Source organism: Thalia democratica, chromosome 2 (assembly GCF_965202585.1).
Source record: "Thalia democratica chromosome 2, ktThaDemo2.hap1.1, whole genome shotgun sequence".
Taxonomy (NCBI): Eukaryota; Metazoa; Chordata; class Thaliacea; order Salpida; family Salpidae; genus Thalia; species Thalia democratica.
This window is the reverse complement of record NC_139166.1, coordinates 36,415,338-36,438,023: the sequence shown is the minus strand read 5'-3', so window position 1 is coordinate 36,438,023 and position 22,686 is coordinate 36,415,338. Positions and strand designations below refer to the sequence as shown.

Here is a 22,686-nt window from a genome sequence, read left to right as displayed (position 1 = left end):
GATTAAAAACTTAGTAGAAGACGTATTTTTAGTGAAAAATTTATCACAAAATTTTATCACAAAAGCAGGTTTACTAAACTTTGGTATTCTGCAGCATCTATTTTGCGCAGCCTTCCGTTTATTTGCATGCTTATAAATGAAACACATCTAAGCAACCAGCATGTGGAAGTTGTCAAACTACTGCTTGACTCAGAATTTCTAGTAACTGAACTTAAGGCACTTTCTTAATTAACTCACAAGGTGACACTACCTTTTAAGATTAGCTCTCAAAAAGACCTTCTTAAAGTATTTCATAAGCTGTATGAAAATCTCAGCATATTTAGGGTGGTTATGACGTCATAATAAACCAAAAGCAGTTAATATGTCAATAAGATAAGCTTTCATTTAAGATATAAGTTATAAGTCTAGGACATGTATAAGTGATTTTATTACTTTTTAAGTCAAAAAATCGAAAATCATAATGTTTTTGGGGTTGAAATTAGTTTTTTTGGCGGCACATTTTTTTTTTCAAAGTTTTTTTTTGTTCTTTACATTTTTCTTAATGAAGTAAAAACACATCCAAATCATATGTACTCATAAGTCCAGCAAATATCACTCAAGTACTCCCTACCCCTAATATTAAATACAGTTTATCTAAAGTTTGCTTATTTAACTAAAGTTAGAGCTCAAAAACCCTCAAACTTTTGTAAATTTCTTTTAAGACTGTGCTTATAAACAGTTAATGTCATATTTTACTCCATGTACCTTAAAAATATGTTCGTAACGTTAAAACTCTTTGTTTACTTTTGATAATTTCCCCATAAATTTGGTATATTTTATAGATTTCCCTATATTTTTTTTTTGCAATTTTAGTGGGACCCTGTTTAATACTTCATAAGTAGTAAAACACCATCAGTCTAACAAATTATTTGTGTACAACAACAGTTGTTTTGATCTTTCAACAAGGTTTGCTTTCTTTGATATCTATATTTTAATTTCTTTCTTTTAAATCTACTAATTAATAACATAGTTTTAGTCAAATATACTTAATTCATTCAGTAATTTAGTTTAAATATAAATAAGATATGGGGAATAGTACTCTTTGTTATGAAGACTGTCTAGAAGATAGCCCTCAGGTAAATAATACTTTTACAAAAACAAAAAAATTAAATTTTAAATTTTCTTATTTGTTTTAAATTTTAGACACGAGCGTTGATTGGTGTTTATGAACATGATTCAATTTTAATACTTGAATTTATAAAGTCACTGAAGGATATCTACAATAAAATTGCCTCAATTCAGGTATTTTTACTTCTACATATGCTTCTAAATTACAATACTAAAATATGTTTTTATGTATTGTGTGAAAATTTCAAGAATTTATTAATCAAATAAAAAGATTATTCGATTCTTGTCTAAAAAAGCAGACTACCTATCTTACATTCATCCACAATGTATCACGGATACTGCTTGGTAAAAAGTTACCTAGTTGTAAATTAAAAAAAAAATTTTTTATTGATTAATTTTATTTTAGTAGTAACATGCAAACAATAAATATTTTTTTTAATATTTTATATAACTTTAAGGTTATAGCCACAAGAAAAAAAGTTGACTTTATACTTAATCTTACATTTAAAACAGTCTATGTCAAAAATTACGCAGAGTTGTAATGATTTAGTTGAGACAAATTTTCCAACTTACCTACAAACTTACGCTTCAGTGCAAAAGTACTTTAGCCCGTTTGGTTTAAATGAAGCACAGTTTAATTATAAATATGTCAGCCTGATTAAGTCAAATGAGGATGAAACCAGGTTGTAAATGTTGGATTGATTATTTTTAATAGTTGTACGCTTCAGTTTGGTGCTATTATTTAAAAAAAATGACATATACAAAACTTCCCTTAGTACGTTTGTGTAGTTAGCTTGCATTTTAAGTGATAAGTATAAGAAAATACCAGATCCAAGTATTTGGGTTCTGATCCCGATTGATAATGCCTTTTTGGATTAGGATCCAGCTAGATCCTATTTTGGAAACACTATCTGATCCGACTGCATCTTAGTTAAAAAGAATTACCTGGATCCGGCCGTATCTTAATTTGAAAAAAATATTTAAATTTATATCTGGCCGGATCTAAAATTTGTGTATTTAGTAGGTCACTAGACTTTTTATACTCAAGTTATAATTTTATAGCTTACAAAACTCTACTATGTCTTTACTGCTCTTTAGCCTAGTTAGTTAAAAGAAATCACTTTGGTTATTGTATCTTACAGTTTAAATATTATAATAAAATTAGTAATATCTTTAGTAGAATAATGAATTACAATGTGAAAACAAACTTCTCAGCTTCATATAGATAGGAAACAAAGAAGGTGAAAAGTTATTCAGTATATATAAGTATATATGAAGGTGTATTTCAATTTTCAAGATGTAAAACTTAAAGGACTCGAGTTTCGTGCTTATGCACTCATCAGCTTCAAAACAAGTTCAAAATAAAGCACAAAACAAAACACACAAATGAAAGTTAAAAAATTTAGCATAAGTAGATTAAGACGTAATTTTAAAACTATCAAAAATCATGCAAAACGGCTTGTGCAAAAATTAATTTACCAATCGACAATACACTGGCAAAAATTCATAAAACTTCAGTGAGTAACTATATATTAGGACAAATAATTGAAAGAGATAAAGATAAAATAAGGATAAAAAAATTGAAATTTAAATTATTTTAAGATGAAACTAAAACTTCTTAAACTTTAAAAGCGATTTTTTTGTATGTCTACAAGACGATACAAACTTGCTTCTTTTATTTAGGCATCTCTTGTCTTTCAGTGCATACACAACGGCTGTTGCTTCTTTGAGGCACAGCCTACATATTGGGCTATTGCCGTCAGCTATAGGCTGTGCTCTTTTAATAACTTCCCAGGAGATTTCAAAGTCAATGCCGCTGCGCTAAAAGCCACAAGCATACTTCGAAAGCTCAGTGTCATTTTCATATATGCCGCCTTTAAAAGATTTTTTATGATTGGCATACCTGAATCTAAGCTGAGTCGAGCACAAGCTGACATAGAACCTTGTCTCAACGCCAGAGTTAATTGTGGCCTTGTAAACGATGTTCTCTGAAGGGCAATTGCACCCTTTCAAATTATGTTTACAGCTACCAGCGCAGCCACATTTTCTTCTAATTCCTGAGTTTTGATTTATAATTTTTTGGTTTTGTGCCTTATTGATATTATCTAAATTTTCCGTACACGAATAACTTATTTGCATATTATGTTTTTTGACTAGATTTATAAATTTTCTTCCAATATTAGTTTTTACTTAATTGCTAAAAAGGAGGGTTGTACCAGATTACATTTCTAGATGCTGCTCAGAGAACATTTTTTACAAAGCCACAGTTAACTCTGGCGTTGAGACGAGGTTCTATGTCAGCTTGTGCTCGACTCAGTTTAGATTCAGGTATGCCAATCATAAAAAATCTTTTAAAGGCGGCATATATGAAAATGACTTAAGACAGTTTTATATATTAAATTTGGTTTTACACTAAAAATTGACCAAAAAACTTGTTCTTTCAAAAGTCTGGAAGAATTTATTTTTAAACTTTAGGCAATCCTAATGTTGATGAGTTCGTTTTCATACTTTTTAGGTTCTAATACCTTTTTTTCTGAAGTTTTGTACTTCCTTACTATCCTCCTTGATAATTTTTAGCTTTCTTTAAAACTTGTACTTTGTCACAAGTACTTGTGTTGTGCCCTGTATAGCATCTTATAGTTTCAAAACCCATACTGCTTATGATGTTTACATAGCTTTATTTTTAAGATGATCCACCACTTCCTTACAAATATTTTGCTTTAAATACTTTTCAAATTTTAATGACGGTATTCCTAGAAGTTTATGTTTTGTTCGTGAGACAGAAAGATACGAGCTTTATCCTTTAAAGTTCTATTCCATTCTATTCTTTTATTCATATTGTGTTACGTTTTTGCAAGTGCAATCTCTATTTTTGAACCTACATCTTGTAAAATTTTCAAATGTTTTTTATTTCTCCAATTTTAAATGATGGCCTCAATTTCAGCTACTAATGTATATTTTAATTTATCAATTGCCATATTTTTATAAATATGCTGTTCCGATTTTATTATCATTTCTGTAGCTATATGCCAATAGATTTTTTTAAAGTTACCACCAGTTGATATTTTATAATTATTTGTTGGTGCTAAGTATTTAATGAACACAATTTAATATTTTACAACTAAACTTTGTCAGATACAATGTAAAGTTATAGTTTATACTTGTTCGCTTAGTTAACTAGATATTATCTCTGATAACTTCAGCAAAGCTGAGATATTTTTTGCTATTAGTCAATAAGCACTAGACTGAACCACACGACCATCAACAACAGTCCATGTGGCATTCTGCGACCTAGTTTGGTTTGCATTATGATTTATCAGACGGACATAGTCAGGATGAACTGCTGTTTTATTTAAACAAATAGTCTTTAAGTATATTAACACTTACGAATTCGTTTTTGGGTATAGTCAAAAAAGTAGAAGCAATTTAATATTTTACAACTCAAGGTCTAACACATTGTCAGTTTAAATGTGATATTAATGTTTATGCTTGTTTAATTAATTAAAAAATTGTTATCTCGGATATCTTCAGCAAAGCTGAAACGTCTTTTTGCCATCATTCAATAAGCACTGGACTTCACCACATGACTATCAACAACAGTCCATGTAACAATCAGCGAGCTAGTTTTGTCCTCATTATGAGTCATTAAACAGACATATTCACGATAAACCGCTGTATAAGTCAATCAAAATCTGCTAAGTTTTATATAAATAATAATAATAAATATAAGGTCTAAAAATAGGTTATGTATAATACTACTGAAAAATAAAGAAGTTTTATAACTATTCAGAATCAGCTTTCTATTGCTACAGGACATCTTTCAACAAAACTAAGGCAGTTTTCAAATCTAGTAAGTTTTTAGCAAATTTATTATTAAACATTTAAACTTAAATAAATATACAGCCTTTGTAATTTTATTCTGATTTAGATGTTTCTTTTAATGATATTTTAAATTTGGTCAGTGTGTTTTAATTGAGTTACTATTATTTATTTAAAGTTCTTAAAACTTTGGTTATAAAAAAGTTGTTAATTATTAATTACAAATGACTATAACCGGTGAGTGCTAGTGACACTTTAATTTTTTGTTATAGCATTAAACACTTTTATTAATGTATAAGTTTAAATTATTTTTTCTAATAATATTTAAAATTTGTCCGTGAGTTTTTACTTATTGAAATTATAGTTATATCTTTATGGTTACATTAAATATGTTTTAAAAGTGTATAAACTTAAACTTGATAAATACAAACAACAATACTTTTGTCGGCTTGTTTCAAATCAGTAACATTTTAACTGATTTTTGTATGAAAAGGTTTTATAATTTAATTTATAAGATAAGTATAGTTTTATTTAAAGTAGCAAGATCTTGTAAAGCAGCAAATGTTTTAACGTATATTTTTCAAAAAAACTTGTTGTTGTTTGTTGTTTATTTTAAAAAAGAACAAAATTAAGTAGTAAATTTTTTTTTGCTGCTCATACTAAATCAAATTTATTAATAAATAAAATTTTAGAGCTCTAGTTTAAACTTGGATGTTGGAGGTTTGTGCAAAACTACAAATGAAGTCGCAGTTAAGGTTGATGAGGTACTTAAATTTATTAGTTTTTGGTTCTGCTTTAAGTTAAAAGTTATTTTTTAGACTTTTTCTTATATTAACAACATTTCTTATAATAGTATTTTGCTTATATTACTAATAAATGTCGTGATTCGAGAGGTTGCTTACAAGTAAGAGGGGATAGAAAGAGGATTAAAATCATCTTAAATTAATATAAAATGCGAAAGAAACATTTATTTTTACATAGCTAAATATAAAAATCTTAAATAATCACTATCGGAAACTATACCAAAACTAAAAGAAATATAAATGAACACAAGTAAACAGTTCAATAACTTTTAAACACAAACCTAAGGGCATATGAGGGGTCCAATTTTTTTTACTAAAAATAACATTAACTCCTATTTGATTGCTTAAGAATTAAATAATTTTTTAAGAAAAAAAAAACAATTAACTTGTGAGATAATCAGTTTAGTAAAAAATCCGATACAACCGTTGGGAATCAAATAATTTCAAGGCCAAATTTCTCGGAATTTCGAAAATTTCACTAAAAATATATTTGTGTTCATTTTTGAAGCAATTTACTTCAAATTTTTAGGAAGTATTTTAGTTAATATTTCAAAAAACTTTTAAGAAACAAAGTTTTAAAATATTCAAATAGTAATAAATAAACAGAAACTAAAAAAAAATGATTTTATTTTGTGTGTGTTTTCTATATATATTTTTTTTAATATATTATTTAAATTTTTTAACATTACTTGAAGTTTGTTTTTCTAAATTTGCTCGAAAAAGGAAGAAGCAGATAAGTTTTAAGTGAAGTAGTCTATATTTGCCTTTTTAGTATGCGCTTCCCATTAAAAACCTATTGCACTCTCTAACTTTGATCGCTTATATCTCTAAAGTTACTTTGAATCTTTCGAAGAAGTAAAAATTAAGTAATAGCTAAATTATGAAAAAAAAAATTATACAAATTTACAACAAAAATGTTTACCCCCCTAAGCCCTTAAACTTTAAGATGATGAACTGCATACATTGTCAAAAGTTTTAAATTATTAAATTAAATAAAACCTTAAATTTCTAAGTTCACAACGCACCACCTTACTGTTCTAAATTGCACTGCTTTCAAAACGTTGTCTGGTTTATATAGAAATCAAAGATTTTTTTCTTTTGTCCAGACATATTTGTTATTATACCAGTTGAACTTATATCCTTTTACAAAACTTTAAAGACGCATTCATAAACAACTTTAAGGGCATGGGGGGTAAACACCCTTTTTTGGTTTTTGATTTTATTTTATATAGTTTTTACTTAGCTAAAAAATGCTTTTTACAGATTTAAAAAATTCAAATAATTTTTGAGATATAGCCGGTCAAAGTCGGAGGCAACAACAGGTTCCTTATGGGAGGCGCAAACTAAAACGGCATAAATAGAATATTTCACTAAAAATCTATCTTCTCATACGTTTTTTGAGATAACTACCTCAAATTTTTAGGAAATGTTCCTTGACATATTTAAAAAGTTCTTTTGGAACAGAATTAAAAAAAAAAAAATTAAAACAAAAAAAAATGTTTTTTTGTTAATTTTTTATATAAAATTTACAATTTTTTTAAATTCTGTTCTAACAGAGTTTTTTAAATATGTCAAGGAACATTTCCTGAAAATTTGAGGTAGTTATCTCAAAAAACATATGAGAAGATAGACTTTTAGTGATTTCTAGTTATTTGCGGTTTTAGTTTGCGCCTCCCATAAAGATCCTATTGTTGCCTCCGACTTTGACCAACTATATCTCAAAAATTATTTTGAATTTTTAAAATCTGTAAAAAGCATCTTGTAGCTTAGTAAAAACTATATAAAAAAAATCAAAAACCAAAAAAGGGTGTTTATCCCCCCCCTATGCCCTTAACCATTACTTTAGTAACTTAAAACATTTATAATATTATTTTTACTACTGTCTAAAATAAAATGCTCTTTTTTCTCACATATTTCTGCTATCAAGTTTGGTTTCTATTTCTGTTTCAAACTAGCACCCGTTAATTAGTAAGTCAAATTATTTGTAACTGATGGGAGTTTTTTTCGCCTCTAGAAAATTTTTTTCAATAAAATACGATGCTAAATTAAAACTTTTGACCACATAAACCTTATCCAATAAGACAATTTAATAAAATATACTAAAATTATAGCAAAAACATATTACTTCAATTTGTACATTAATTTAAACAACAATATAACTTAATGATGAGCTTTAGTTTTCAAGAGTCTATGTAAAACCTTATCAATTTGCAAACATTGTGTTTATTTTTTTTTTTTTTTGCAACTGGTTTCAATGAGAGTCCTGTTTATTACTATTTTAACTTATTAATATTTTTTTTAGTCTATATTACCTATAAAATTCTAAAAATGTAACATAAGTATTGAATTTTTACTTAAGTTTAGTATCATTAAGTTTTATTTTTTGTTGTTAAACCACAAGTTTAACCATAAGTTCAATACTTTGTTTTTTTATTTAGTTTTTTTAATATTTTTACATAACTTCTATTTATTTTGTTTAAATTTTTTTATCAGATTTGTTCATAACAATTGATGATCTCATATATGCCAATATAGAAGTGAAACATTGTTTTGTTGATAACAAACTTTTAAAGTGAATAATAGATAGTTTATAAATAGGAAAAACAATACTGCAAAAGCAAAATATAATAACTTTCTCTACAAAATATAATAATTTTTTAAGCAGTGACAAAATAGAGTCTTTTTTTTTATGTATTTGTTTTTATATTATTCTTCAAGTAACTTCTTGGTATAAACATTTTCAACTATACTACCAACCAAGTTAAAAACATAACAAAAAAGCTATTTTGTTATACCAGTACGTATAAACAGAAAAACAACGCTCATTTATGAACAAAATAGTTACAACATACACAGAAGTTTATTATAAAGCGTTTTTGATCCATTAAGGAAACTGTGTTAAAATGTTAATATCAATTAAATATTTGATTAAAACAAATTTATTTTTTGTTGCTGATTTCTTTGATCGTAACCAAATCGAGCGCACAAGTTGTCTTGCCTAGTGGACAATTTATTTAACGTTGCACGGCAAAAGGACAAAGCTAACGGCACTAACGATACCAGCAAACGATAGCTTGATATTAAAGCATCAAAAACCGTTTGTAGAATGACGGCTGCTAGTTTTTTCGGGAGCGACTATGTAACGAGTTACAATAAGAATGAAATTGTCTCACTGCATACGTAAATCTAGGCTTAGGCATTGTAGACTTTAACCAATGTTTTCTTTGATTCTTACTAGATTTGGTATAGATATCAATTCAAGGTGAAGATTATACTATACAAAAGTATTTGCTAGAAGTACTAGCAGCTACTTAGTTTCATCACTAAGATAATCTAAATATTTTGATAAAAAATATAAAATGAATTGCATTGTATTTACATCAAGTTTTGTATATTTTTTTCATTTTATAGAATCGCAGTTTAAAAATCTGCTCAGTGGTAAAACTTAGTTATTTCCAGAACTTGTAATATTTTTGTTTTATGTTAATATAACCTAAGCACTGGATATATTAATTGATTTAGGTTTATGGTTAATTATGTTAAAATTGGAACTCAGGTCACACTGAATAAAAAGTAGGTCAATTTTTAATATAAAAATGACAGGAATTTCTGTAAATCTTTTTAAATTTTCTTTATCTTTTCAATAGTTGGTTACATGACAATTCAAATTCCGACAGCTCAAATTGTTAAAAAAAAAATACTTAAGATACCATATCTCAAAATTTAATGTATTTTTGAAAGAATTTAAAAGTACGTTTGTAGGTCTTATTAACATCTACAGGCTGTTTTTCTCTTTTACAAATTTTAAATATTTCTTAAAATGTTTAAAATTTATTGAAATAACTATATTTTTAAGATTATTTTAGCTATATCTCAAAAATTACTTAAAATGTTTCAACAATAAAAAATGGCATGTAGATATTAACATAGGGTTGCCACACACTCAGGGAATTTAGGGAAACTCAGGGAATTTTCAAGTTAACGAAAATCTCAGGGAAACTCAGGGAATTTTGATTCTTTTTCTTAAACTCAAGGCAGTTTTGATTTTTTCTAAAAAATTCAGGATAATTTTAAGATAAAAAAAAAAATATCAGAAGTTTTTTTTGTCTAGATTGAGAATGAGATTTAGTTAGTCCAGTTTCAAAATTTTGTTCAAAACAGTTAGTTTTATTCATTTTAAAGTGCTTATTTAGAAATTTTTTAAGCCTTGCGGCTAGTTCTTCAATATTCTTAGAATTAACATTGTAATTTTTTAAAAACAATAATTTTTTTTAGGATTTCAAAAAACTCAGGGAAATTTAAGGGTAACTCAGGGAAGTTATAGTCACTCAGAGAAGATTTTTTGACCCAAAGAGTAGCAACCCTGTTAACAATACCTATATACAATTTTTTTTATTTAAAATAGAACTGTATTACATTTTTAGTTTAGGTCCTTTGTGTTTTTTATTTATTTACTTGAATTGTCCTAATTTAAATTATTGTGCGCCCCAATAATTACAGGTGGATTAATGTTTTTTTCCTGTAGTTTACAAAAAAAAAGTTTTAGTAATTTTAAACTTAAAAAAAAAATTAACACTAACATAAGTTTTTTTTGTGTTAGTTTTAGTTTTGTTTTAGTTTTGACCGGTTAAAGTCTGGATAAAAAAAAATGTATAACAAAACAAATTATATACACTTATATGCGCAAAAAGTAAACAAGGCTTACTCTAAATAAGTCAACTGTTAATTAGACAACTGCTATTTTATACCATTTTCGTTGTTCCAAAAACATCCAACCTACTGTCCAAGTATTTGTGCAACTTTTATAATATTTTTCTAGCTATAAAATTGGCTTACTGAAATCATACTTATTAATTGCAAAATGTTTTCAGTTAATGAAAAGAGGATTTTGAAAAAAAACCAGAGCCATTTAGTTTGATTGAATTGTTGGCTTAGTTTACATTACAATTCAAATTCGGACAACTCAAATTCCGACAGTTCAAATTCTTTAAAAATTAAAAAAATTCTTTATCTCAAAAAGTAATGTATGTTTGACAAAAATAAAAAATACGTATATAGATCTTATAAAAATCTACAAGCCACTTTTTCTTTTTTGTAAAACCTTAAATATTTTGTAGATATTTTAGAATTACTAAAAATAACTATATTGTTTACTTTATTTAAGCCATATCTCAAAAAATATATAATGTTTTGTAAAAAGAAAAAAAAGGGCTTGTAGATATTTATAGGACCTACGTATGTATTTTGTACATTTCAAAAATATACATTACTTTTTTAGTTGTGACCCGTTCACTTTTTTTTAAAGAACTTGAATAGTCGTGCACCCGTTGGCTTATACTAGCTTAATTATTTCAAAGCAAAAAGTCTAAGAAAAAACTTCGTTTTGTTATAAACAGTTACCACATTAGTTATAGCATTATACTACCATTAAGCTAATGTTTAACATTTCTTATATAACATATGTGTTTCTTTCACAAAACATTTAATAAAATAAAGAATTTTAAAGATATACTTTTACTTTTTGGACTATCTTCAAAAGTTATACAATAATTATATTTAATGTTTGATTAAGAACTTGATTACAATCCTAAATATAAAATTGTTGATAAATTCATTATTTTCTTAAGTTCTAAATGATAATTAATATTTTGGAGTAGTATCAAAATAAATGTTTTTATCAATTACTTTATTAGACTAACTAAGTGACATATAACATTATTTTGTAGATATCCATGATCAATCGAATCACATATAATGAGCTAATTGAAAGCTTACAAGGTCCTAATTTACAGTAAGTGTTTATTTTTAATCTATCACAGAAATAGTTTGGTTGTTACTAATTTAAAATATTACAGTTTGCAATTTGTTTATTACTTAATTGTTTCATACTATATATATAAAAAAATGTGTTTATCTTTTTTTTTTTATATTTCTATCACTTAAACGCACTTTTAAATGTAAAAAGTAGTCAAATAATCGTGTTAAACAAATTTAAAAACTTAAATTAGTTGATTTTTAGAGTAAAACTGCTAAATATTTAAAACGCAAAGCTTAATGATGTATACTTAAAAACTTTATATTGTAGTTTTAAAATAAAAAGTAGACTGATAAACGTTTAAGAAACAAATTTGAAAACTTGAAAAAGTTAATGCTTAAATACATTTCTAGATAACAGTTTTTTAACAAAAACTAGGGTGATTATAGTCTAAATAAAAATAAAGTTAACAATTACATGTTATATACACTTAATATATATTACAGTTCGCCCAATGTTTATACAACTCCCCGAAATCTATTTGCAAGACGGACAACAAGGTCTATTAAACAAGCAAAAAGCTAATTCACTTAAAGTCTCAATTGAAATATTTTATCATAAATTTAAATAAAGTTTTAAGTTTAAAAAATCATTAAACACAAAAAAAAAACAGATAAGGACTAAATATTTACAACTGACTTAGTTCACTAGTAATTTTGCAGCTTTTTAAAAAAGCAAAATCTAAATTTAACCGTTGTATACATAATTCTAAAGACTTTTTCTGTTTGTAATGTAAATACAATACAAGCTTACAATATTACTTACTGTTTGAGCAAAAGAAAATTAAACAATATTTTTCATATTTTAATAGATAAATCAAATGGTTTTGTTAGAATACCTTGTTTTGAAAGCGAACAAAAAAATTTATAAACCTTATAAAGTTATAAAATAAAGTAGAACTGAAAGTAATATGGACTCATCATAAAACAGAAATATACAATCAACGATAGTAAAGTCTTAAAGAAGAAAATTTTACATTTTTTTTAATAGTAAGAAAAAGGTTTTACATTGAACTTGAAATTAAGACTTAATCATTACAAAAAAACGAAAAATAACTATAACGTTAAATTTAATAAATATTTTAAAATATAAAATGAACTACTATTGCAAAAAATATTTACACTGTTAAACTACAATAAAGCTATTCTATTTTTTTCAATTTATGGTTGAAAAATAAAAACTTTACTCCGATCTTTGGAAGCAATGATTACGCTTTCGCTTGTACAAGTTGACAGCTTCAGAGAATAATCTTTCAGAATACACAGAAAGTGTTGGTGCAGAAAGATATTATAATAAAGAAGTTATTAGACTTAGTTTCTAACTGGACACATTTAAAGCATTCAAAGATGAATAACTGAGCAATGACAACAATATTAATGCTTAATTGAGTTTATTTGGTACGACAAAGTTTCACTGATAAAAACAGCTTATCGGGTACAAGGTATCAACTGAACATTTGTTTCGTTTAATAAGTTGTTAGAAATTTATATAAATTTTCGAATTTTTAAACTGTTGGATACAACAAAACTATGTTGTTTTTTAGTAACTAATAAGGCGCTAAATAGCTGCAAACATATTTAAACTCTAGAATTTTTGAGCAATTAAATAATAACTTAGATATAGATACTTGAATGAGCTGAAACGAGTAATGTAAATTAAGTGATCTATCGGATCTGATTTTTTTAACCAAGATCCAGCCAAATCCTTGATCCAGTAGATCACCTAATTTACTTTACTTGTTTCAACTCAATCAAGTTTTTTATTTAAGTAAAAAAAAGAGTAATAAATGACTAAAAAATTAGCTATAATTAGTGATGTACCGGACCCGGACTTTTTTTTTTCAAATTAGAATCCGTCCGGAACCGGTTCCGGATTTTTTTTTTCAAATTAAGATCCGGCCGGAACCGGACCCGGATATTTTTTTCAAATTAAAATCTGGCCGGATCCGGAACCGGATTCTTAATACTCTAAGTTATTTGTAATGTAAGTAGTAAAAAAACTACTATCTACGATAATGCAATTTTATATAACTAACTACTAACTAAGTATAAATGTGTGAAGTTTATCTTTTATGTGTTATATCTAACTATATACTTTTGAATTTTGAAAAATTATAGTTTAAAAAAAATTTAGACTAAAAAATATTAATGTGCTGCTAAAATAATTAAATAATAAGAAAGTTTATGATATGTTATTAAGGTCTAGTTAAGATTAGTAGTAAAAATAGTAGCTGGTATGTTTGCTAATTTTCCGAACAATATTTACATTTAAAATTTTATTAAAATTTAAAGAACAAAAAAAAATTAAATTGAAAGAACAGTAAAAAAACTTCAAATTGAAAGAACAATAAAAAACACTAAAATAGCTTTTTTGTTAAACTTTATAAACTTTTCATGATTTTTGGCAACCAGAATATCACCTAATTTTAGCTAATATCAGGGTTGCCACTCTTTGATTCAAAAAAACTAACTTGAGTGATTATAAACTTTCCTGAGTCAGAATAAGGTTTTGGAAAACCAAAAAATAATTACTTTAAGCTAATAATCAGTAGAACAGCTAGCCACAAGGTTGAAAATTTTAAATAATGATTACAATTAAGGCTATATGGGGGTTAAACACTTTTTTTTACAAGTTGATCTTATTTAGTAGAATACTATCTTAGCTTACAGATGCTTTTTATAGCTTTACAAAATTCAAAGTAGTTTTTGAGATATAAGCGGTCAAAGCCGGAGAGTTCCATAGGGACCTAATGGAAGGTGCAAGCTAAAAACGCGGAAATATCCATTTTACTAAAAATCTATTTCCTCTTAGGTTTATTAAGCTAGGTACCTCAAATTTTCAAAATCATATTTCCTACACAGTTTAAAAGCTTAGAGTGTTGGAATTTCAAGTAATTGAAATTTACAAATTTAAGGTCTAAAATACAAAAAAAAAACTTTTTTTTTGAAAAAAGGGGACTTTTTCTCAAAATAAAAAATTTTACTACACTCAAATGATTTAAGATTTAGTAAAGAGTAAACTGAAAATTTTAATAAGATTGCTTAAAAACTGTAGGAGGAGAAAGATTTTTAAAGAAATGGTTTTTTTCGCCTTTTTAGTTTGCACCTTCTATAAGGAAGCTATTGACCTGGCTGGCTTTGACCCCTTGTATCTGGAAAACTACTTTGAATTTTGTTAAGCTGTAAAAAGTATCTTGTAGCTAAGATTAAAATCTATCAAATAAAATTGGCCTTTAAAAATCAAGGTGGACCCCCTATAGCCTTACCAATCTAAAATCAACTAAAATCATGTTCCTGAACAAAACTAACTAGAAAATCACAAAGTATTGAAAACTGGATCATCTCAAACTCATTCAAAATCTAAAAGAAAACTAGCCCGAGTTTTTCAAAAAATCTTGAAACTAGCCTGAGTTTTTATAAAAAACTAAACTAGCCTGAGGCAGCCTTAGATTTTTAAAAATTTTCAAACTAGCACGGTTGCCACTGTTTAAGTCAAACAAAAAACTAGCTAGAGAGAGTATAAACTAACCTGAGTCTAAAATTACTTTAATCTAATAATCAGTAGAACAGCTAGCCATAAGGTTGACAATTTGGTAGTAAAGTTTATAATTTTACAATATAGGTAAAGAGTTGCATTTCTGAAATGTTTTTTTCATAGTTTAAATGTAAACAAATGTAATTTAGTCACGTGTACAATATGAGCCTACAATGTAGGTGTTTAATTTTCGAACGTATTTTCTAACGAAAATGACTCTTTTTAATTTACACAGGGTTTGTTTTTGAGAAAATACTTTTCTGTATGCTCTTTTTTACTAACTAGATCCGGATCTCTGTTAGGATCCGGCCGGAACCGGATACGAACCTTTTTTTTAAATCAAGATCCGGCCGGACCCAGATCCGGATTTTTTTTTTCATGTCAAGATCCGGCCAGATCCGGATATCGGACAAAAATGGCAATATCCGGCCGGATCCGGACCCAGATAGTGAGTCCGGTACATCATTAGCTATAATTAAAACTAATTAAACTTTCTTTATAAATAATTAATCTAAAGTAAAACTACACATTAAGATAATGACAATAATTGTTGCTAACTTTTTTTGTCGTTTAACACTTTTTTGATTACTTTGTTACTATATAAGTTTAAAAAATCTTATTGCTTGTTTTCTTTGTATTCTACTAATGAGAATTTTTTAAAGTATATCTAGTTTATTGAATAGTGTGTCTTGCTTGTCTTATTGTACAGTTGATAGTCAGTAATGTTTCATTGTATACACTTTCAAGATATGCTTGGTAAATGCTTAACTAGGTATATTTCTGAGCATTAAGATTGATAAAATTAAAAACACAAATATAATTATTATAAGTTTAAACAATTTATATAAAACAATTATTATATAAGTTTCGAAGTAAAAAGTAGATTGTTAAAAAAAAATCAAAGACTTAAAACAGTTAAATCTGAAAATAAAACTTCTGAAAAATCTAAAGCGCGTAGTTCAGGGCTCATACTTTTAAGGCTAAATCAAGTTTTAAAAAAATTGGCAAAATGTCAGTTTTTGTGAGTTCAATGCTTTAAAACTTCAGAATTAAAAAAAAAAGTTAATAATAATTAATAAGTCACTTTGTTTTGTAGGTAATATCTGAATTTCAAAAAGAACTTTAAGAGTCTTTTATTTTGTTTTGAGTATATATTATTAACTTCCTTACAGTAAATGTACTTTTCAGTTGACGTGTCCAAAAAATATTTGCCAAGAGGTGACTATTTCATTTTTGAGAGGGAGTATTATAAAATAAATGTATTAGTGTTGATGAGTTAAGGCTATTTATAAAAATTTAGAAGAACCTAGCTAGCACTCTGAAAATAAAATGTTAAACATATTTTTAGCAGTTACATAACATTTTAAGTTGCAAAACTGTTTATTTTTGATAATTTTTAAGGGCTAATAATTAATTTCTAAAATTAGAATTTTAAAATTTTTAAATTAAAATTAGAAAAAATATTAAAAAATTTAATTATCAGTAGGCTACGTAGTTACAACTTATCTAATAAGCTACGTCGTTTTATCTGGTTATGAGCTAAACTGGGTGCTTACCAATAAAGTTTAGGGAAAATGTCAGTCTATATAAAGAAATTTCTGTTTAAATTTTTTTAACTTTACTACGAACCCTGATACTTTAATTATGTATTAAGGGCATAGGGGGTACACCTTGATTTTTACAAGTTGATGTAATTTTTTAATGTTTTATCTGAGCTATCAGAAATTTTTAACCGCTTGAAAAAATTCAAAGTAATTTTTGAGATATGAGCGATCAAAGTTGGTGACCTCAATAGGTTCCTAATTAAAGGCGCAAACTAAAAATGCAAAAAAAGACCATTTCACTAAAATTCTATCTCCTCAATCTTCATCAAATTTTCACAGAAAGTGTATTGTTAAATTTAAAACAGATTAAATGCAGTATTTTTTTTTATTTTTGAAAAATTAAAATTTTATAGAAAAAAAAAACACCTTTTTTTATTGTTATTTTTATCTCAGATTTTTTTTTTTTACAATTTTTAAAATTCTAACATTCAAAGTCTTTTAAACTATAAAAGGAACGTTTCCTAAAAGTTTGAGGTCTCTAGCTCAAAAAATGAAGGAGAAGATAAATTTTTAGTGATTTTTAAAATTTCTGAGAAAACTGACCCCAAAAAGTTTGTGGTCCATATTTTTGTATCGGAAATTTTTTATAAAAATTACTATATTTCATAAGTAAAAAAAAAATTTTAATTCTATAAAAACTGGCTTGTAGTTCGTACTTCGAGCTTTTTTATAAGATCCAATTTTGTTTTTAGTATAAAAAAAATGTCGGACCCCCTATGCCTTTAAATTCTTTATTTTAACCATACTTTCATAAGTTAATCACGCCAAATTCTTTTTAAAATATTCAAATATTTTTGTTTAACAGATTTGGAGACGAGGATTTTGAAGAGTTTTATAGATTGAAGGCAAACTTTCATTCCAGTGACAATCTACATGAAGATGCTGCTGCTAGACACGCTAGAATCTCTAAAAAAAAGATAAATGAAAAAGTTAAAAGATAACTTTGAAATATATATTAAGTATTATTTATTACCTATATATTTGTTTTTAAACAGAATTGGAAAGAAGCATCAGACCAGCTTTATGCTACTAGAAAAACTTTTCATAACGTTAGTTTAGTTTATTATTTTGTTCTTCAAACATGCATAATTCTATACTTAGCATTTATTTATTTACTGCTTAATTTTAATACTGTTTTAATATGTTCATCTTAAAAATCAGAATTGTTATGGTTACTTCCATTAATGCATTTTTCAAAGTGAACAAAAAAAAATATTTTGCTGATTTTAGTAAACTAAACTTTTTTTTTATTAATCTAATTACTAAAAACATACTTCGAGTTAATGTTTATAGACATCGATGATGTACTGTTCCTGTCTCAACTCATTACAAAATAAGAAAGATATTGGAATTCTAAAACCAGTCATATCTCTAATAAAATCTCAGGTTTCAAAACATCTCAACTTTATCAATTATTTAATTATATTTTTTGTGAACTAAGTTTAATAATTTATCAAGGTTGCAAAAGAAACTGGAATTTTGAACAAAAATCACTAAAAAAGTTTTTTTTTTTTAGTTTACATATAGAACAACAAAGTATATTAAATTAGATACAAAAAATCTATCATATAATTACTTGTTTTGTATTGTTTAGAATTTAATTTACAATAAAATACATTTAAAGTAGCATTATAGTATCTTTTAAACATTTTTAATAAATTTAGACAATTTTTACTTGAATTTAAATTTTGTACTAAAAATGTACTTGAAAACTTTTACTTTCTAAAACCGGGAATAAATTTAGAAAACCTAGAAAAAATTTCAAAAATTCTTTGGCAACCGTGATTTAAGCAGCTTACTTTGTTTTAGTTTAACTACTCGACGTTAGTTTTCAAATTGTTTACACTAATTTTTTTTGTTTACTTTTTTTTTTTAACTTTCTTTTACTTATTTTTCAAGTAATATTGTTTCATTCAAAAGATTTTAACTTGTATTGAAAGAAAAAATTTAACGTATCAAAGGTTTATATTGATTTATTAGGTGAAATTAAACATTAGATCCCAGTACCCAAAAAATTAGATCCCAGTACTTTTTTAGCGTTTATTATTTTTTTATTTTGCTAATTTTCTTATAGGTAAGCTGCACAGTACTAAGTGAAGACCACAGAAAAGGCTGGTTGCAAACTGTTCAAGATTTCAGCCTTTATTTGAATAAGTAACTTTTAAAATCATAATAAATTTTCATATGCATGTATATTTTACAGCTTTATATTTACATTTTGTTTAGACAATTTCTAAATGAAGAAACTATCTTCCTTAGGTAGTTTCTTCTTATGTTACTAACTGGAAAATGGACCCTACCTAATTGAAAACTTAAGTCAATTAAATTAAATTTTGTTTTACCTAAATTGCTAAGTTACCTAAGTGCAAATCTGCGTAAAATGTAAAATAAATACAATAATAAAAATAAATATAGTCACAATCGAAAGTTTTTATTAAAAAATAATCAAGTTAAAAAGTGTAAAATATTTCAAACTTAAATATTTAAACTGTTTTACTTCGAAAATAAAAAATAAAAAATGTATAGGAAATTAAAAAAAAAGACTTTTAGAATACCTCAAATAAAAAAAAAATTAAGGATAAAAGAAAATGATAAAATAATGAGGAAAGAATCATTAAAATGCATTGATAGTTTAGATGCTGCCTCAACTAGAGCTTACATACCAGACCCTCCAACATCGCTTAATTTCCCTGAAATTCCTGCAAACAAAAACAAAAATCAAATAAGCGGATACTTATTTCAACGATCGTGAGTTTTACCTTATTTTTTAAATAAATATAGTGTTTATAAAGCTTTGATTTCTATACAACATTGCCTTAAACTTAAAGTTTGCATAAATCTAACTGTTTAGTTTTTTTTAAAAGTATATTTAAGTATTTGTCTAACTTTTATCTTATAATGTAAACAAAAAAAAAATAAGTTACTAAATATTTATATGAAAATCTTATGTTTTTAAGGTATACGAAGATATATACTTCATCAAAATATAGTTTCAAAGTTTTATTATTGTTTAACCTAAGTACAATTTTCAACAAAAATAGTCTATTAACAACAATAAATCAGATCAACAGATCAGCACCATCGTGTGATGATCTAAAAGCGTTTGAAAATGATCTATTCGATGTCATTAAAAACATCAAATTCACCTCGTATAAGTCAAATTTTCAGAAAAAGCTAAAACAAGACCTAAACAAATTAATAATCAAAAGCAAAGTAATACTTTTCGCCGACAAAACAAGAAATTTATATCAGACAAGCCTTTATAACAAACTAATAACCGACAACTTAACCAAAACATACAAAATTTCTAATGAAGACTTAACCAACAAAATAAACCTAGAATCTGAAAAAATTATATGTGAGAGAAAATACAAAAACAAAAAATACCTAAATTTTCAGCTGCAGATGCATTCATTACTATAAAAGATCACAAGAAAAACTTTTCTTTTAATATCGAATACAGAATCCTCAACCCCGGAAAAAAACGAACTCGGTAGAATTAGTAAAACCATTTTAGAAAAAACAGTAAATGAAATAAGATACAAGTCTTCTCTAATACAATGGAAGAATTCTCACGATGTTATATCATGGTTTAATAATATCAAAAATAAAAATACTAAATGCTTTGTTAATTTTGACATAGTTAGTTTTTACCCCAGTATAAAAGAAGAGCACTTGATGAAAGCCATAAGCTTTGCAAGAGCATACACTAATGTAGAAGTTGAAGATATAATTTTAATCAAATACACATGTAAAACAATTCTAACATTTAACAACAAAACATGGATTAAAAAAGACGGCAACACATTATTTGATGTACCAATGGGATCAATTTTTGACGCTGAGATCTGTTACCTTATAGGCCTTTACGCCCTAAACCACCTTAAATCCCTCTATAAAAGTAATGAATGTTATGTTACATCTAAAAAATCGTTTTGGAATAATCTAGATTCTATTGTAATTTTAAAGCCGTGTTGTTTAAATAATGCGATTAGGTATTTAGCAGTATATTCGTCCGATCTGGATTATTTGCTTCTTATTATCCTTAGCCTGTTATCTCTATATATTTCAAATTCATTATCTGTAAAAATATTAATTTAGTAATAATACCCTATTAAATTGCATATTTATGCTTTATTAAAAGATCCCATACTAACGTTAAACAATTAGTCTGGTTCTACTTTTGAATTTAACATTAGTTTAAAACCTATTAATAATATGACATAATTTTTTATTTTGTTCAGGGCAGGTTTATGCTAAAACCTCACTTCGCTTTAGAGTCTAGACCAGGGTTTCCCAAACTTTTCTTCAAAAGAACCCCTAAACAGAAATTAAAAAAGCTATGGCCCCCTCCAACAAGATTACTCAAAAAACACCTGAGACCTATTTTTTTTGTTCTTCATCATCAAGTCCTGAATATCCGGTGTAAGTTTCAAAACTACCATTACAAACACCTACTAAGACCTTCATCATCATCAACTCAAAAATATTTGGCGTAAGTTTTAAATTATGACCGCAAGGCCCTTCTGTGGCCCTTTTACAGCTTATGGCCCCTTTGCTCCTCATGACCCCCTAAGTTTCTATCATGGATCCCAAGGGGCTCACTTGGCCACTTTGTGAAACCCTGGTCTAGACCAGTGGTCGTAAAGCTAATCAAATTATGTGAACACCAAGCTGTAAAAAATAAAATCGGTGCACCCCTAGATCTAATTTTGATAAGCGCCGCTAGTGGTGGGACTACATAAACACTTTTGTTAGTGCATTTCTCCTTAAAAGTCATAACTCAGTTTAAATTTACATGCTAACTTTTCAACAACTGAAGCTGAAATTTATTATTTCATCCTCTTTTTAGTTGACCTTTTCTATTTGGTTTACTTTATTTTCTCAATAATATTTAATTTATATGACTTTGTCTTACATACTTATTAATTAAACACATCTCCGCAGTCACTACAAAATTTCCAGTTCAGTCTTCTTTAAATATTTTATTAAATATAAACTACATATTTAAACTAACTCTATGTCTTCTACTTTGTGAGTATTATCTGTATTTACAAATGATGTTGAACAAACAGAAAAACGACAACAAAAATACGAATTAAAAACAGCTAAATTAAAAGTTATGGATATTTTATTGCTCTCCCTCCGTATAATTGATCCTAACATTGTTCCTTTCATACACAGACTTTTTGCACTTCACGAAGTTCAGGGTTGTAACTGATTGTCACTTCTTTATGTTCAACAAAATAAAAACTGAAAATTAAAGTATGATTAAATTAGTTATATTCTAAGACTTATTATGAATTTTGTTACAAATAACTACTATATTTTAAGTTTCAACTAAACATAGTAATTTAATTTAGAATTTGTCACTCTTTCAAGTAAAAAAGCAAGCCTTAATGACCAAAAAATCAGTTTATAATTCTTTAAGGTAATTTAAATTTAAAAAAATATTTATTTTGTCCAAAAACTAAATAACAAATTAATAAAGCCTAAATAAATAGAACATCAATTTTAACTTAACCAATAGTTAGTTTAAAAAAAAGCCTAAGATTCAGAAAAAATATCAAACTAGTCTGAATTTAAAAAAAAATTCAAACAAACATGAGTCAGCATAAGGTTTTCAAAAAGTTTTACTTTGTCTAAGTTTTCCAAACTTTAAATAGCCTTAAAATTATCCTTAGCAGTTTGTGTGTGACAATTCGGTTTTTTAAACAACTAAATACCATTAATGACTTCTAATCTAGTTAGATCAATTAAAATAAAAAAAATACTAGCTATCAGTAAAAATTGTGCTCATTTTTAATTATTTTAAACTATTTTTATACCAATTTTATCTATATATGATATAAAGTATATTTATATATAATGAATATATAGTTATTATATATGATATATTATATTAAAGGTTTTATAAAAGTTCTGGTCGATAGTGCTCGACAAATTAAATTTGAGCTAAATATTTATCTAATTATATAAAAACTATAATTTATACAGCTGTTTC

General features: G+C 26.3%; 1 protein-coding gene across 7 annotated transcripts in view; it reads left to right on the top strand.

The window, feature by feature from the left end:
* Positions 1-1,009: 1,009 nt before the first annotated feature.
* The window catches only part of LOC145850026 (DCC-interacting protein 13-alpha-like), a 38,355-nt gene continuing 16,678 nt past the window's right edge, over positions 1,010-22,686 (top strand). For 4 of the 7 annotated variants that reach the window (XM_082955166.1, XM_082955169.1, XM_082955164.1 and 1 more), the window contains exons 1-10: positions 1,010-1,115; positions 1,183-1,281; positions 4,898-4,957; positions 5,619-5,690; positions 11,456-11,520; positions 17,488-17,611; positions 17,678-17,731; positions 17,976-18,068; positions 18,757-18,836; positions 19,260-19,430. In XM_082955166.1, coding sequence (XP_082811292.1) covers positions 1,065-1,115; positions 1,183-1,281; positions 4,898-4,957; positions 5,619-5,690; positions 11,456-11,520; positions 17,488-17,611; positions 17,678-17,731; positions 17,976-18,068; positions 18,757-18,836; positions 19,260-19,430 — 869 coding nt within the window. In that variant the 5' untranslated portion in view covers positions 1,010-1,064. The remainder of the gene's footprint in view (positions 1,116-1,182; positions 1,282-4,897; positions 4,958-5,618; positions 5,691-11,455; positions 11,521-17,487; positions 17,612-17,677; positions 17,732-17,975; positions 18,069-18,756; positions 18,837-19,259; positions 19,431-22,686) is intronic. The other 3 variants (XM_082955167.1, XM_082955170.1, XM_082955171.1) reach the window with 3 other exon arrangements.